The sequence below is a fragment of the Notechis scutatus genome, chromosome 2 (genome assembly GCF_049901735.1).
Source record: "Notechis scutatus isolate UNSWTSFEM ecotype Mainland chromosome 2, rNotScu1.2, whole genome shotgun sequence".
In the NCBI taxonomy this organism is placed as follows: domain Eukaryota; kingdom Metazoa; phylum Chordata; class Lepidosauria; order Squamata; family Elapidae; genus Notechis; species Notechis scutatus.
In genome coordinates this window covers 79,046,223-79,062,547 of record NC_142010.1, presented here as the reverse complement: position 1 = coordinate 79,062,547, position 16,325 = coordinate 79,046,223, and the positions used below count along the sequence as shown (strand labels likewise).

At 36.3% G+C, this 16,325-nt stretch overlaps 1 protein-coding gene across 4 annotated transcripts; it reads left to right on the top strand.

Moving 5' to 3' along the window:
• Nucleotides 1–4,080: 4,080 nt before the first annotated feature.
• LOC113424882 (thymosin beta-12-like) lies at nt 4,081–10,525 on the top strand. Of its 4 annotated transcripts, none has more exons than XM_026686769.2 (3): nt 4,081–4,216; nt 5,349–5,456; nt 10,150–10,525. In XM_026686769.2, exons 2-3 carry the CDS (start codon nt 5,357–5,359, stop codon nt 10,185–10,187), a joined length of 138 nt encoding a protein of 45 aa, XP_026542554.1. In that variant the 5' UTR covers nt 4,081–4,216; nt 5,349–5,356; the 3' UTR covers nt 10,188–10,525. The 4 variants fall into 4 exon arrangements, with proteins under 4 accessions (XP_026542554.1, XP_026542563.1, XP_026542571.1 ...); XM_026686778.2 differs by lacking the exon at nt 4,081–4,216 and adding an exon at nt 4,443–4,569; XM_026686786.2 differs by lacking the exon at nt 4,081–4,216 and adding an exon at nt 4,602–4,641.
• Nucleotides 10,526–16,325: the final 5,800 nt, after the last annotated feature.

Below are 16,325 nucleotides of genomic sequence, written 5' to 3'. Positions count from 1 at the left end.
GTTTTTTTAAAAAAAAACCTGACATGTCTTCTGCTTCTGTCTAAAATATTTAATTGTTTCATTCTTTTAAGCTACAAATGGGTTTCTTGGTCCCTGGTAGCTAAAGTTCAAATGCAATAAGTATGTGGTGCTAATCATGTTCCTCTTTGTACAGCCTTTAAAAAGTGCACCTTGGATAGGCTGGATGAGCTGAGGGTGGGGTGGCCTTTGATAACGTCTTGAAGGGGAGAGATAAACAGCCACCTGCATTAGGACTTCCGCAGCAAGACAAAGGCGCTACAGTTTTAACTCCAGCAAATCCAGATTGCTAGTGGCAAGACCAGGAACTGAAGGACAGAGGTCAGCTATATGGAGCAACAGGAGCCACGTGCTGCCTCTTCGATACACTCGTGATTCATTGTCTTCATGGCTGGGAACTTGTTTCTGTTTCCAAGTTGAGATATTTATTCTGGCAATAAAGCAGAACAAATGACAAAGAGGGAATAAGAGTCTTCATTGCAAGATGATCACCTTGTTCTGTTTTCTTAGGCTTCATACAAAAATCTGAAACGATTTGACATTTCTAGCACTCGGCTGTATCCAGCAGATATAAAGGCCTTTTATGCGCCATGGGAATTGAGCAATACAATTCCTGTATTAATTTATTCTGAATTCTAAACTCTCAAGCTTTCATTTACTAAGAATAGAACACGTATGACTATAGTTTGAATGTGTGTTGCTCCAAAATAAAGCTAGTATGAATATAAACAATTTCTATGAGTTCATTGACTTAAAGTGATTGCTTTGATAAGGCAAAATGTTTGCTTTACCTAAGGCCTCATTGTTTGGTTTCAAAGACCAGGCTCCTACTTTTTCCCTGAAGAAAAACTTTGTAATTCTTTGTCACTCTTACATATACCATCTATTATACCTACAAAAAAATAGTTCCTTATTATCCACCTTCTCCTGATTACACTAGAATAGAAGTTAAAAATATCATGGAGCAAATACAGTCAAGAGAATTGAGCACATTGTTCTGCAGGACCACTGCATGGCAGTACTAATTTTTTTTAAAAAATCTGTATTGTAAGTTTGTAATTCTGTTTTTTAACTGAACAGATCAAAATATATTAGCCTAGATTTAAAATATGTTGCATCTTCATATCACTACTCTGCTCAATAGCTTGATGATTTCTCTTTCCTAGACATAAACCAGATCCAGAATGAAAATGTCTCCCTCTCTTTGCTGTCATCTAGTGATCATATGGATTTCTGCAGTCCAAGTATGGTATGCCCAGTCTTGCAAAAGTCCTGTCTATTCTTGTTACTGCAAGCTGACACTTTTCTCTACTGATTTTCAGTGCAGTCATATGATTAATAATAAGTATACATAATATACTGTATATCATGACTACAAACATTGGAAATTTCAGGCCATTTGTTACACACCAGCTCTGACAAAGATGAGAAAGCTTAAGGCATTTTTACTTGGGAAGAAAATATGTATTTATTCATGTTTATGTGCATTGCTTTGTTTAGATGGAGTCATGAAACCTGAAATGCATAAATTAAAAAGTTGTTTGCCAGGATAAGAAACTTTATCCAGCCATTAGCTGGTTGATTTTCAAAATGCTTCCCAAAAGTCACATCATGGCTAAGTGTAGAAGCTAATTCAGAGGGTCAAAGACAAGAAACGGTTTGTTACAAAAATAAGTACCAGGTGGAAACTATGTCCTCCGTTCCAAACCAAAAGAGAGTTATCTTGTTTACTGTCTACCTTCTCATACTTAATACTAGTTGCTAAATATCTGTGGATGAAAATATGGTTCTCTAAGGATGGATTTGTGGAGTTAAAGACTTTAACAAACTACACAAGTTGAAAGTCCCCTGATCTTGCTGTATTAGGTACAAAATGGATAATGAACTTACTGATATTTAATTATAACTATATTATAATTATTTATTTATTATAATAATAACCAGATACTGGGGGAAAAGATACCATTTTGGAAAACCTTAACACATTTGAAATATCTCCATATCTGATTCCTTAACCACTTTGTCAAACTGGCTCTCACTAAAGTTAATACATTGTTTTAATTTAATCTGTACATCCCATCTTATATGTTTCTATTCAGAAATGCTATAAATTCCTATCCAACATAAGAATAGCCTTGCTGGAATACATCAAGAACCATTTCTGGTCATAAGCAAAAGGTCAACATTTTTTTTCATAAGCAAAGGATGCAGACATATTTTCCTTGTTCCCTTGCCACAGGTTTTCAAAGGCATGCTGCCCATGACACAGAAGGAAGGACCCTAAGTCAAGACCAATAGCTTTTGACAGAGCTGCCCTCCATAAATTTTTGCAATTTTTTAAAGGTCATCTAAGTTAATGTCCATCACCATGCTTTGTGGTAGGAACTCTATAAGCTAATTATGTACTGCATGCCGTACAATAAATTTCATGACATGATGATTGGTTGTAATATTTTGAGAAAAGGAGAAAAACTCTTCCCAGTCTGCTATCTCCATGCCATGAATGATTACATACATTTCAATTGTGTCCCCTTCCATCATGTTTTCCCTAAGTTGAAAAATACCAAAGCTTCTAGCTTTCTCTCACAATTCTGAGCCTTCTTTCACTTCACTATGTAGAGAATTGTATCCGAAAGTCTGTGATTAATCAACAATCCTAATTTCAGCCTGGTCCTAAAGATGAATTCCATCCTCATTCACCACTCATTTTCTAAGTGTTGGAGAGGAGTTATGAAAATAATTCTTTGTGCATAGTCAGGAATATATTATTTTATATGTACATGTATTTATAGCAGATCAATAACAAAAGCTGTATTGTAAATTCCTACCTACAGCTTTGTTTAAAACTGCTTTGGCAAAAGGAGACAGTAGTAATCATAGAGTAGCAGTAGTAATTATCCATATCTCAAGCAAGACCCAGGTGGTTGAATTGCTGGATGCCTTGCTTCCAGATGCTGTTGGTAAACATCAGTTCTATTATACAAAATTAGACTGCGATCTTTTAACCTAAGGGATAGATGATCATGTAGATTTGGCATGTATTATTCAAACCTGGTTAAATAGATCTAGCCATATCAAAAATCTGCCCTTCTGGTGTGGAGTAAATTCAACCTTCATGCCTTCAAGTAAAGATCTCATGTCAATTTCTGAGTTCATGGCTTCTACAGTGGCTATGGATTTGACACAAGTAACCCCATCATGAAATTACAAGGGTGTGCATCAATTGGATTAGGTCTTTCCTTGAAGTAAACCTGGTTATGTGAACTGATCATGGAGGACATTAACATCTATCCCTGAGCAAGGATAGGAGGAGGGGGTAAAGTGCACATTGTGCTGAGCTCCTAAACCAAAGGCTAAGTTTAAGAAAGGAAAGAAGAAAGAAAGAAGAAAGAAAGAAAGAAAGAAAGAAAGAAAGAAAGAAAGAAAGAAAGAAAGAAAGAAAGAAAGAAAGAAAGAAAGAAAGAAAGAAAGAAGGAAGGAAGGAAGGAAGGAAGGAAGGAAGGAAGGAAGGAAGGAAGGAAGGAAGGAAGGAAGGAAGGAAGGAAACTTGACTCGATTATATGCCTAAAACCAAGGGTAAGTTGGTTATTGACAAATTTTAGAGTTGCTATTTGTCTTCCAAATAAATAAATATCCTCTCCTACCTGAGAACATAAATATGCATGCCCAGGATAGAAAGAAGCAGCATATAATAAACATTAAGGTCAACAATAACAAATTATTGAAATATATTTAATATATTTAAACTCAGAAAAACGTGGTAGGGAAGCCATGTGATGTGCAATCCAGAGACATGGATTGAAGGGGCACTCAGGTGAAAAAGACAATGCCTATATCAGAGATGGATATTCTCTACATATTCTGTCATTTTTATTTCGATCAATTATAGTGTTTTTGATTTTATTTTTCTTTTATAGTTGACTGTATAAATGCTTATGATCAATTTATTTACACCACTGTTATTTTCTGATTAGATAAGCAAGTGAAACATAAATGAACACATATTGCCATCTTCCTACAGCACTGGATGTGACAGTGTATTTTCATCCTTGCTCACTCCCCTCTTAGCATAAAGAGAAATCCAAGCTTCCTCATGTACAAATAAAATATCCCTTATTTCTGATCAATGCCTAAGCTAGTTCCAGGAAATTGCTGAGCTGTGCAGTTCCTCGAAAGGGAAGATTTTACTTCAACCAAGGTATGTGTATTCTTCTTTGTGCCTGCCATATATTTGCCTCAAACATTTTTGCACACGGAATTAATAAAAATAGGCTCAGCAAATAGGGGGAAGGGGGAAATAGAATATTGATTTTCTTTTGAGGTTTTCATTGTCCAGGTTGGATATTCCCCTTTTGTCCCTGGTGCACCCAGCTACATAGAGCTTTGCTTTGTGAAATAATACATTGATTTTTGCTGAACCACCCTTGCTGCAAGCTTATCAATATTAATTGAGGTGGGCTGAGATGGGGAGGAGGGATCAGCGTGTGACCTTTCCCAACTCATGCTGGCTCAGATAGTCAAAACGTAGCAGAGGAGGAAGAAGCAGAACAGGTAATGGCATGTGGTTTTATTATCTTTCCCGCCCTAATCATATAAAAGCAGTAAATGTGTCTAGCTTTTACAGTAAGTACGAAAGGCAGCCTTTATTGATAAACTTTAGGGTAAATTAATTCTGGTTGATCTGGAATTAGATTCTCTGTTTCCATGGGAGAAAATCAAAAGCTTAAACATGATCCACTAGGGAAAGATTTAATGCTGGGGTGTTTGTTTAATCAGAAATATTCTGCATGAGGTGCGGTGAATGGAAACAAAAATACAGAAGAACAAAGCAATCTTACAGATCTTCCATTCTATTGTTAAGAGCAGTTGTGCACCATAGCTCTTCTGGACATTTATTTTTGTGGCTTTGTTCTACTAAAGGAAACTCGATTGTCTGTTAAACAATGTCCTTAAAAAGATCTGGGAAATGATCACCAAGTGTTAGAGGATTTTTTTTTTTTAAAAAAAAGAAGCATGCTAGAAAGTCAGCTTCTGTGCATCCAGAGTCAGCTTTCCGTTAAATTGTTTTTACAGCATTTGTTAATTTCACAAGGGATATTTTATTCAGAAACAAATTTAAATCCTTTATTTCCCTTTGTTGTTATTTTCATGATTAAATAATTTTTAAACTCTTATGTCTTCAGAAGTAGAACATTTACTGTATACAATATTGGATTTCACATATGATCCAGAAGTATTTTAAAACGTGTGTGTGTGTGTGTGTGTGTGTGTAGAATGCAATGTAGCACCAGTTAACAAAGCCATGGGTGTGTTTCTTCCTTCTTTGTCAGGGTTCATCATGTCTGACAAACCAGATTTTGCAGAAATTGAAACGTTTGATAAGACCAAACTGAAAAAAACTGAAACTAGAGAAAAAAATCCATTACCTACCAAGGAAAGTAAGTGATTTCTTTTACAATTGGTTAATCAGTGTGTATGATAGATAAATTGCCAGTGACCTACTGGATCACATTTCCTTAGAAATTGTTCATACAGATGTATGATCAGGCAGGTCTTGTTGAAATGAATGAATTATTCCTCAAATAGCTACGTACAGCGTTCCTGTTTTCCTAGCCACTTTCAAAAAACGATTTCATGTAGTCATGTATGAAGGCATGTATGTTGGCTTTCTTCCAGAACATATTATGACTTTCAAGCTAATTCAACCAGTCAGTGCCAAGCAAGATAATAATTTAATGAGCACTTTGAACTGTTTATTTCATGTGACCTTCCTAAGGCATTGTGACTGGAATTTCATATCTAAAATCTATGTAACAAATACCAAAGGGAGCTGTGAAACAATTTCAGCAACATGCACGCACAAAGGATTTTGGTAACTAGTTAAAGATTTGACAGGCTCCTTGTGGTAAAAACTGCAGTGCTACAATAACCTACAAAAGCTGTGGTTATGATGAATTTGAAAGTTTTAAGGAGACACAACAATATTTTAAAAAAACTGATAAATGCACAGCATTATTAACTATTGCAGACAATAGTATTCCATCAGTTGAAAAATTACATAATGCTGCCCTCTGCTGGTTGGTAGTTAAATCCACCATATCATTGCTTGATGAGGCTTTCAACTACAGCCGTAATTAGCCTTCCGTCTGCTTGCAAGGCTTATTATTTTTTGTACAAAAAATAACAATTTAACATGAAAGATTTTAATGCATCCATTTTGCCATTCTTAATCTGAACTGTTTCCAGAAGGTTAATTTGTATCAAAAACATTACATCACAGACCTTCTGACCTGCTCTGATCACTGCTAGTCTAAATGCTTTTCCTGTGAATGGAAAATTTTCCTACATTGGGTATAATATAAATGAGTCAATTAGTATCTCTTACCTATATTTCAATAAATGACACAGCATGCAGCTATATTCTCGCAAAAAGGAGAGAATAAAGAAAAGGACAGTTCCTCAGATTATTTCAGAGACAGATTGACACTCAGATAGTCCTCAAATTGTGGTCACATGATTACCATTTGCAAGTTTCACAGCCAGCTTCCAACAAACAAAATCAGCAGAGAAGCTGGGCACTAAAATCACCAGTTGCAGTCACGAGATGTCTCAGTTAATGACTGCATCACTTAGAATCGCTGTGGTCATTCAGTGAAGATGAATTGGCTCCTTTGCATGTGGAAAATGTAAAACAATCTATAGCTGAGAAAGCATTGCAATCACCAGAATAGCTCAAAGCCCCTTCACCAGAACTTCGCAAGACACAGGAGAAACATATTTCTACGATCCTATGAAACAAACCCATTGGGTTGTAAAAGCCTCATCTCTGCCTTTTTTCAGCCTCTCCTTCTGTGTTTGCAACACGCCCTTTTTCTTGCCTAGGGTGAGGAAAGAGAAGACATGAGCTATCGTCTTGCAGCCTTTTCCTGGCTTCAGGAGCTTTAGTTCTGAGGAAATCTCATGTTTTAAAAATGAACAAGATTTTGGATGAAATACCACACATAAAAAGAAACAAATGGAAAGCAAATACAATATGTGTGTCACTTTACTTTATTAGCATTTTACCTGCCATGATTTCACAGAGAAGAGTTGCTGATATAAATTAGTGCCTTCTCTACCTCTTCTGGGAGCACTTGATCCTGTGCATTGACTAAGAATCATGGGATTCTTTTGCTGCCTTCTGTTACACCTCCTTTCAGGGGCATAATTAAACATCAACCCCCCTCTCTTTATTTCCAGAGTTGCATTCCATGTTCAATGTCCATTAACAGAAAAAAATACCTCTGGTGGAAGGGATTCCACCTTCTCTCCTATAAAACCTTCCCCGAAAACTCTGCATTTAATTTAGAGACTTGTGGGATGCTCAGAACAGTTTGGGGCAGAGGAGGCAGGGAGAGAAAGAAGCAATTTTGTTGCACAAATTTAAGTCCTTTCATGTGAGGTTGGACTGAACATCTGAATTTTTTAAAACACTGGATCTGTTCTGTAACCTCATCAGAAAAAAAACAATAGTTTACAGTGTTAGCAATCTGATCCTCTGGGACTATAATTTGTTATTTGTTAATGGAAAGAGGCAATATTTTTTTAAAAAAATGTCTTGTCAAGCACAGCAGATGTTTGATACAACAGAAAGGATTCTGGCACTTTCCAATTGTTGGGCCAGTAACCAATATGAGAGTGCAACTAGTTTTCATACCAAACATCAGTTGACTTTGTGCCTACAAAGGAGAAGTAAAGGGCAATAAAGATGGACCAGCTTAAGATATGCAGTTGATGAAACTTTGTCATTTGTTTTTAGTGCTAATAATACCTTGCACTGTAGGAAAACACAAGGAGAATGTTGTTGTTGATGATGAAGATGTTTATCCTCTCATACTTCCAAAAAAACTAAGAGTGACATCCATTTATTCTAACAAAGCAGAATGTGGAGTTAAATTATCTTCATTCCTCTAAGTCTCAACAGATGGCAGCACCTAACCAATCTTGGCTGATCTAGAAAGCTAAGTAGTTTTAGTATTGATTAGTACTTAAGTGGGTGGGGTGAGCAGATAGGAAGTGAAGGGCTTCAGTTGAGACTAGGATGTCACTTTCCTGGGAGAAGGCATCAGTTCTGCATCATGCCAAGAAAGCTGCAAGAATGTTTTTAGTGTAAAACCCTATAGGTTGAATTCACTTCGAAGTCATTTTTCCCCCATCCTAAATTCAAGCTGCTCATTAAGATTCTGTAATGGGTTACAGGTAGTGCTTGACCTACGACCACAATTGAGCTCAAAATGTATATTGTAAGCAAGACATTTGTTAATTGAGTTTTGCCCCATTTTACGACCTTTCTAGCAACAGTTGTTAAGTGAATCACTGTAGTTGTTATGTTAGTAATATGGTTGTTAAGTGAATCTGGCTTCCCCATTGATTTTGCTGGTCAGAAAGTTGCAAAAGTTGTTCATGTGACCCCAGGACAGTCCGTCCGTCATAAGTAGGAATCAGTTGCCAGGCATACCAATTTTGATTGCATGACCATGGGGATGCTGCAACGGCCGTAAGTGTTAAAAATGGTCATAAGTCACTTTTCTCAGTGCTGTTGTAACTTCAAACTGTCACTAAACAAATGGTTGTAAGTCAAGGACTACCTGTACTGCAGTATCTCTTCCATGTAAGATTGAGAAAGGAAAGCCTTAAAATTATTTTGCCAGACACATAGGGAACTATGGCAGGGGTCTGTGGATTGGCATCAGTCAGCAGCATGCTAGAAACTGGCCCAAACTAGCAAAGCCCCATCCACAGGATGCAGTAAGCACGCCCCTTTCTGTCCAGGGAAAAACCTCTCTCCATGGAAGAAGTCCATGGTACCCAAAAAGTTGGGGGCCACTGAGCTATGGCCTATTTGCTGTACCTCTTAATTTAGGGGAAAAAAGGCCTATTTGCAAGACATCTGTGTTGGGCAGTTTGAGGTCCTGCCCCGGACTGCCTAGACTAGAGCCCAGAAAAATCTTACCTGACTCTAATTGCCAAGACAGTTTCCCATTATTTTGAGGTGATAAATACAGAATATATAGAATAACAGAGTTAGAAGGGACCTTGGAGGTCTTCTTATCCAACCCCTGATTAAGCAGGAAACCCTATTCCAAAGCTGACACCTATGCCATTTCAGACAAGTAGCTGTCCAGTCTCTTCTTAAAAACTTCCAGTGTTGGAACATTTACAACTTTACAACTTCTGGAGGCAAATTATCCCCCTGATTAATTGTTCTAACTGTCAGACAATTTCTCCTTAGTTCTTGGTTGGTTTTCTCCTTGATTACTTTCCGTCCATTGCTTCTTGTCCTGCCTTCAGCTGCTTTGAAGAATGGGTTGACCCCTCTTTTTTGTGGCAGCCCCTTGATTTGTAATGCAAGAGAAGAAGATTCAAGAGGAAGCTGTCTGAAAAAAAAAATCAGATTGTGGGTCTTGATTCAGCAATATCTTGGGTAGGAGACCCAGCTAATGCTCCAGGTACAATAATATTCATTGTACCTTTCTTATGTGGGGTAAAATATCATAAAGTAGTTGTTGAAAAACCAAACATTCTCATTCGTACAAATGAACACAAATATACATATCCCCAGAATCCTGCAACTCTCGTTCTTTCCTGTGCTAAAACTTATGGGGGCGGGGGGGGGGGACTGAATCAAATCCTGGCCCTGTACATGTGTGACATGGCTCTACCTATCTTATATGTCATTTCCCCCAATGCAAAATTTCCTCCTAATGTTGAAGATCACCACATAGGCAATAGATCAGAAGGTTTCAACGGTTAATTGTCTCTCTGATTAACTTTTCAATTGACCATGATACACATGAATATTCTATTTTTATTCAACTGATCAAAATTCTTTTCTCAAACTTCAGAAATCTCACTTCCAGCGGTGCTGAACCACTTGGTAAAGTAAATAGTGCAAAATTATTGATCTGCAACAGTGATTATGTTAATTTTCATAGTTGCTAAAGCATTTGCTTTGCACCAATTAGTAACAGTGAAAAAGACCTGTTTAATTGTATAAGTAATTTTTTTTAAAAAAAAAAATCTGTACAAATGTCAAATGTTGACAAATGATGTTTATCTTGTTCTTTTTTGTTTCTTTCTTTCTTTTTACAGCTATTGAACAGGAAAAGCAAAACAAAAATACACCTTGAAGTTGAATCAGAAGATATGGCTAACATCTGCTATGGGGTTTTAAGTTCTATATTTTAAAAATCTGTTATTAGTTGATGTATTCTGCTTTTTCAGAAATAGCACTTTTTTTACTTCCCTCCCCCCTGTATTAAAACAGCAAGAGTCATCTGTTTTAAAGCAATGCTCTGAAGCCAATCAAAACACCATTTATAATTTTCCAAAGACAGTACATATTGTGTTTCAAATATATATGTGAATTTGCCAAAAATGTATCCTTTTGTTGTTTGTCAACAGAAATTATTATTTTCATATATTATCTGATATGGAACCCCCACAATAAACCAGTTTCTGATGTGTCGCCCTTGTTTAAAACGACATTTTCTAATTCAAAAAGAGCTGTGCGTCTTGATCAAGAAGTCTGTCTGTAAACATCCTGAATAATAAAATTTAATTTTCGACCCCAATTAAATATATTTTTGGCTGTAACGGGCATGGGGCTGGGCACATAACAAAAATGTTAGAAGATTATTGGGATAATGTCACAACAGATTATTCTTTTCCAATTTTTTTGCAAAATTGAAGTTTTAAATGCCCCCACCCCTATATTTGATATATGATCAAATATATATTTCATCCTGCTATGAAAATGATATGTATCAGTGGTGGGATTCTAATTTTTTTACTACCGGTTCTGTGGGATTGGCTTGGTGGGCATGGCAGGGGAAGGATACTATAAAATCTCCAGTCAGAGGTGGGATTTGTTGGTTCTCTGAACTACTCAAAATTTCTGCTACCGGTTCTCCAGAACTGGTCAGAACCTGCTGAATACCACCTCTGGTATGTATATAGTTCCTTAAGAGAAGGTTACATGCTAATTCATCATACAGGAGCATATTTACACTTGGAAACATCAATATTAACCCATTTAATCTTCAGGTAACGGATCACAGATAAAGGTTTGAATCTTAATCCATATGTCTTTCTGATAGAAAAATGAAATCGGTATTTGGATCTTATTGAATGACCCATCCATTTTTGTTTCTTGGATTGCTATCCCTGCGTCTGATGAGCATGATATTGGGGGATTCTGGACAGACCAAAAACTACCTTTTCCATCTCAAAGTTGGACAATGGATCTATTGGAGCTAGGTGATCATACATTCAAATAAATTCTTATTATAATAAATAATATTAGAAAAAGACAATTAGCTTCAAAAGCAAAGGCAATTTAGTAGACAACAGAGCTATAAAAGAAGCAGCATGTTTGTAAATTATTATTGTTATTAGGAAATACCAATTGGTGATAAACTCTTTTCTGCTTCCTCTTCACTTAGATTTCTTCTAAGGGCTACTTTGGGAAACTAAAGGGGAAGGACTAGATAACTGTTTCAACTGATCCACCCAAATCATTTCTTCTTTTTCTTCACTATCATAAAAATTAGGATTAACTGTCCTGACCTAAAATATATTTGGGGTGAGGGAAGAGCTTGAATTGCAGTGTGACTTGTTTTTCACTAGAGGGTACTTTTCCATCATTGTGCTGCATCTGGTTAAGATGCCAACATGTATGAGAAGCATCTGGTTCATTGAAACCAAGATCCTGTGAGTTCTAATCCTACCTTAGGCACAAAGTCAGCCAAATGGCTTAAAGCCTCCCCCTCCCTCCCTTTCTCTCTCTCTTTCTCTTTCAGTCCTGGGAACTAGTTCTGGCAAGCCACTTCTGAAAAATGCTGCCAAGAAAATGACAAAGTGCAGTTTCCAGAAGTCAAAATTGACCTAAAGGCAAAACTTTTAAGTTGTATTGCAGAAATAGAAATATGTTCAGAAAAAGGTGAATATTTATTTCCATACTAAATAGGGCAATTGGACCTTATCTGGTAGCTAAGAATGTGTCCAGCAGGATGTGTCCTTTGAATAAAAATGAAATACGTCTTGAAATTAAAATCCTCCATTTTTAAAACTGTGGTTACAATTAAGGAAAAGAACTTTATATAAAATAAATAACATGAATGTTTTCATCAAATGCTTTGTTTTTACTATACAGAGATGAGATTTCCAGATTACTATACTCTGATTAAAATGCAAGGGTCAAAGTTAGCATGCATGCAGATTTCCCTTCTAGTGCAGAAAATATGCAGTTAATAGGATACATCATATCAGAAAAAAAGTTGAATAATAAATATAAAAGTATATATCTAATGGATCTAGTGAAATAATCAAGGTAATGTCTTAAGAATAGAATGATTATGATCATACAGTAGTATCAAAAATAAGAATCATTGCTGTTTTATAAATTGCTTTCACAAGCCTTTATGTTTCTTTTTAAGGCACATTTCATTTTATTTAACTCTACTACTATTAATACCTCTTTGGCGTTGCTGCTTTAAAGATGTCAGGTAGGTGGGTTTTCATAGAGAGTTGTAAGTGAGGAAATGCCAAATACAATAAGTTTAGATACAGAAAAATATAAAGTAGATCAATTTCTATTTATCAATACTACATAGACCATTTTTAAGAAATGGACTTCAAAAATTTTATTCCACCATAATTATGGAGTATGCTTGAAAAATGAGTCCAAGTCTAACACTACATCACTTACCTTTATAGTCTATGTATGGCTCAGGCACATGGAGCTGCAAGATACAAGTTACTGCATATTTATCTCTGTGTAAATTTTTTTTATTTCCATTGAATCCAGCAAATAAAATCAGCAAGCAAAGAGAACGAGTCATTTTGAGAAGTAAACAGATGCAGTGTTGAATATGTCTTGGATAATAGTATCAATATGCATTGCTGCATGAATGAATCAGGATGTTGTCAAAATAAGGATAAATAGTAATATTTCAAAGCAATCAAAGCTTTGAAAATGTGCTATGTACCTTAACCTTAGTTTCTTCTCTAGCTGATGAAGCGCCATTTGCTAGATCTGTCCTCCAGTTAATTGCCACAATCAATTCAAGATACATATAAGAATCATATGAACCCTAGGAGAAGCTTATCTCATTTCTCCCCAAAATAAAATTGTGCAGCACTGTATCTATCGTATGTTCAAAATCTATGCTCTTTGAGAGTGTTAATTCTAAATCCAGCACAAGATCACCGTCTTAATTCATCCGGAAGGTTACAATGCCTTCCTCAACAAAACCACTTGGAAAAATACTGAGTGCTTGTGCAGAGCTGAAACACAACGTGAGATTCTTTTTTTAGTGGGAAAGGAAGATATCATTTACATTTTCAGTTTAGTCCTTTGTATTTTCAGGGAGGATTGGAAACAAAAATCCTGCTAGAAACATTTAAGTGCCATTGTTGTAACAATACATTTTTGTTTTCTTTTGTTCATCAGAAAAAGTCTCAAATATTTTATTTTATTACCATTGTGGAAAAGAATGTCCTTTCTGGAATTATCCTTCAGCTATGCATATTAACGTTATATTAAGGATACTTCAGTCTGCAGGCCTATATCTGCTTATTGCAAACTTCAAAGAAAAGGAGAAGTTGTTCATTTTTTTTTCCTTTGACAAAGAATGGAAAGACATTGAATAGGGGTGTGGGAGAGTAGCAGCAGCTCTAGGGCACAGGGCTGATATGGTTCAAAACATAAAGTGTTGTCCTTTGGCTTGTGTGAATAAGAATATTCTTAGCATTAGCAATGCCCTGTCTAGGCTGATGGCTATCTGACCCTGGGCTACAGACTAATACCCACCAGACGCCCAGGTATGATGAATGTTTAACATAATTCAATTTGCACACTAGATACGTCTTATCACAAAGCTTCAGTCCATCCCCAAAGCTTCAACCCAAAGCTGCAAATTCCTGTAGATAACATTTCCATAGAACGCATCTTCAGGGACAGCATATACCATCCCCTGCCAAAATAAACAAAACCAGTCACATGCCATAGAGTTTAAGACATTTCAATGTATGACTATATTACAGGTATAGGGTGAATTCAAATTAGCCCGTGGGACAATAATGGGAGGCAAGATAACTCATTGTCCTTTGCAGCCCCACATGGCAGGTGAAGAAAAAAAATGTGAAAACTGAGTTTCCCATTGTCCAAAGAATGGCCCACCTGATTTTGGCCTGTTTGAGAAAATGATTAATATTGCTTTTTTTAATCAGATGCAAAGACAGAAGAATATTTTGGGGGAGAGAAACAAAAATGTCCTGAAAACCCATCCCTCCTGAATGATCTTGACATGATTGTCATGGACAGATTGTCAGGATAACTTGTCCTCAACTTGACCCTTCAGGTGTTGCAATGGTAAAATCAGCAATCAAACTGAATCCATCCTCCTTGCTGCTGTTCATCCTCTTCTTTCTTTTTCCACTTGATCCATCACTATAGGCATCTCCAAGGAGCTGAGGTCTGCATAATGTATTACAATTTGAGCAGATAATTTCTATCTAATGTGAGAATTAGAAGGTGAGATGCAAACAATTCTGTCTTTGCATCTGGTTATAAAAGCAATATCAATCATTTTCTCAAACAGGCTAAATTCAGGTGGGCTGTTTTGTTCTGCTTGAGCCGTTTGTTTGTTCTCTATACATAATGTTGTCAAGAGTTTAATTCAACACCAAAATTAAAAACCATTAATGCTTATTCTACCTTTTTCAACAGCAACAAGGAGGATGGATTCAGTTTACATTCATAGACTATCACAGGGAAAACCATTGCCTGCCCAATTTTTATCTTTGTAGGTACAGACACCTCAGAGGCATCTGGGTACCTTTTCCAGAGCCATCATTCTTACCCTACCAAGTGCTAGTCTGTAGTTTATTTCTTCACTGCTAGTTCGTTTATTGTTGATAGTCAATCCTAAAAAGCAGCATATAGCACTTCAATATATTCACTGTCAGTTCTGTTGTCTCCTTGATATTTAATCTTAGTCTCAGTTTTTCATTGTGCACCTTGACTTTAATTACTACAGCCTTAAGATCATTTGCAGTTTCACTATCAACATAGTGTCTTCAGTACAACAAGGTACTGGGTGTTTCTTCTTCCAATTTTAAAATCACACCCTTCTTCTTCCTTTGCCTGACATGGAGTCAGTCTGTTCCACCATGTTCTGTCTAGACTGTGGCTTCATCTCCTGTACATGGATTTCACTTCAGGAGAATAAGATGTTCTGGAACTCCTATTGTCTAAGCACCTTCCACAGCTTGACATGACTGATACCATAAAAAGTCTTTTTACAATCCATGAAGGACACACTGACTTCTTTTAGTTACTCTTTGGCTTTTTCAATTATCCATTGTGAATTCATAGGACAACATGAGAGTGAGGTTTATCTTCTTTCAGAGACAGTTAGTTCCATAGTAGAGGAGTCCATCCAGGGAACACCTAACTCAATTCTGCCACCTGTGTGGGGATTAATTGCTGATGTGATTAAAACATTTTTAAAAATCTAATAAGGATAGTCAGCATGATGATCTATCATTATTATGCATAACTACTTTTTCATAATATTTTATATTGGAAGTTGGATCTTTTACATTTTTCCAGTATTGCATACAAAAGAAAATAATTCATATGAAAGATACATACTCCATGAGGTCAAATTCTTGAAAGAATTCCTTTTATGAAGTTAATCTGTCTAAAAATTACTTGTTCAACAAAACAATTCAGTTTACATTTACATTATGGAATGCATATCCATTTGAAACCTCATGTTACTCTTGGGGTTAGTTTAAAATAAAATTATGTATAAGATGAAGGAGTAGAAGATTGTATATAATGTTCAGTATTCACTGGGAAATTAGGTATCTAATGTGGTAAGTCTAGTAGTTCTCACAAATATTCATTTAATGACCATTCTAAGTTATGATAAGAATGGTCCTTGCACTTACAACTGTTGCAACATCTCCATGGTCACTTGATCAAAATTCAGGCACTTGGCAACCAGCATGTGTTTATGAGGGTTGCAGCATTCTGACATCCCATAATTAGTGATTGTGACTTTCTAAGCTGGTTTCCATCAAGCAAAGCCAGCGGGGAACCCAGATTCATTTAATGACCATAGTGATTTGCTTAACCGTTAAAAACTGAATACAGAACAACAGAGTTGGAAGGGAGTTTGGAGCAGAGGTGGTATTCAGCAGGTTCTGACCAGTTCTGGAGAACCGGTAGCAGGAATTTTGAGTAGTTTGGAGAACCA

What these genes read in the sequence shown, in the direction of transcription:
- LOC113424882 (XM_026686769.2), top strand. Translation starts at nt 5,357, where the DNA reads ATGTCTGACAAACCAGATTTTGCAGAAATTGAAACGTTTGATAAGACC. An exon ending in TCCATTACCTACCAAGGAAA is followed by an intron (nt 5,457 to 10,149) that starts GTAAGTGATTTC and finishes TTCTTTTTACAG; the next exon opens with CTATTGAACAGGAAAAGCAA.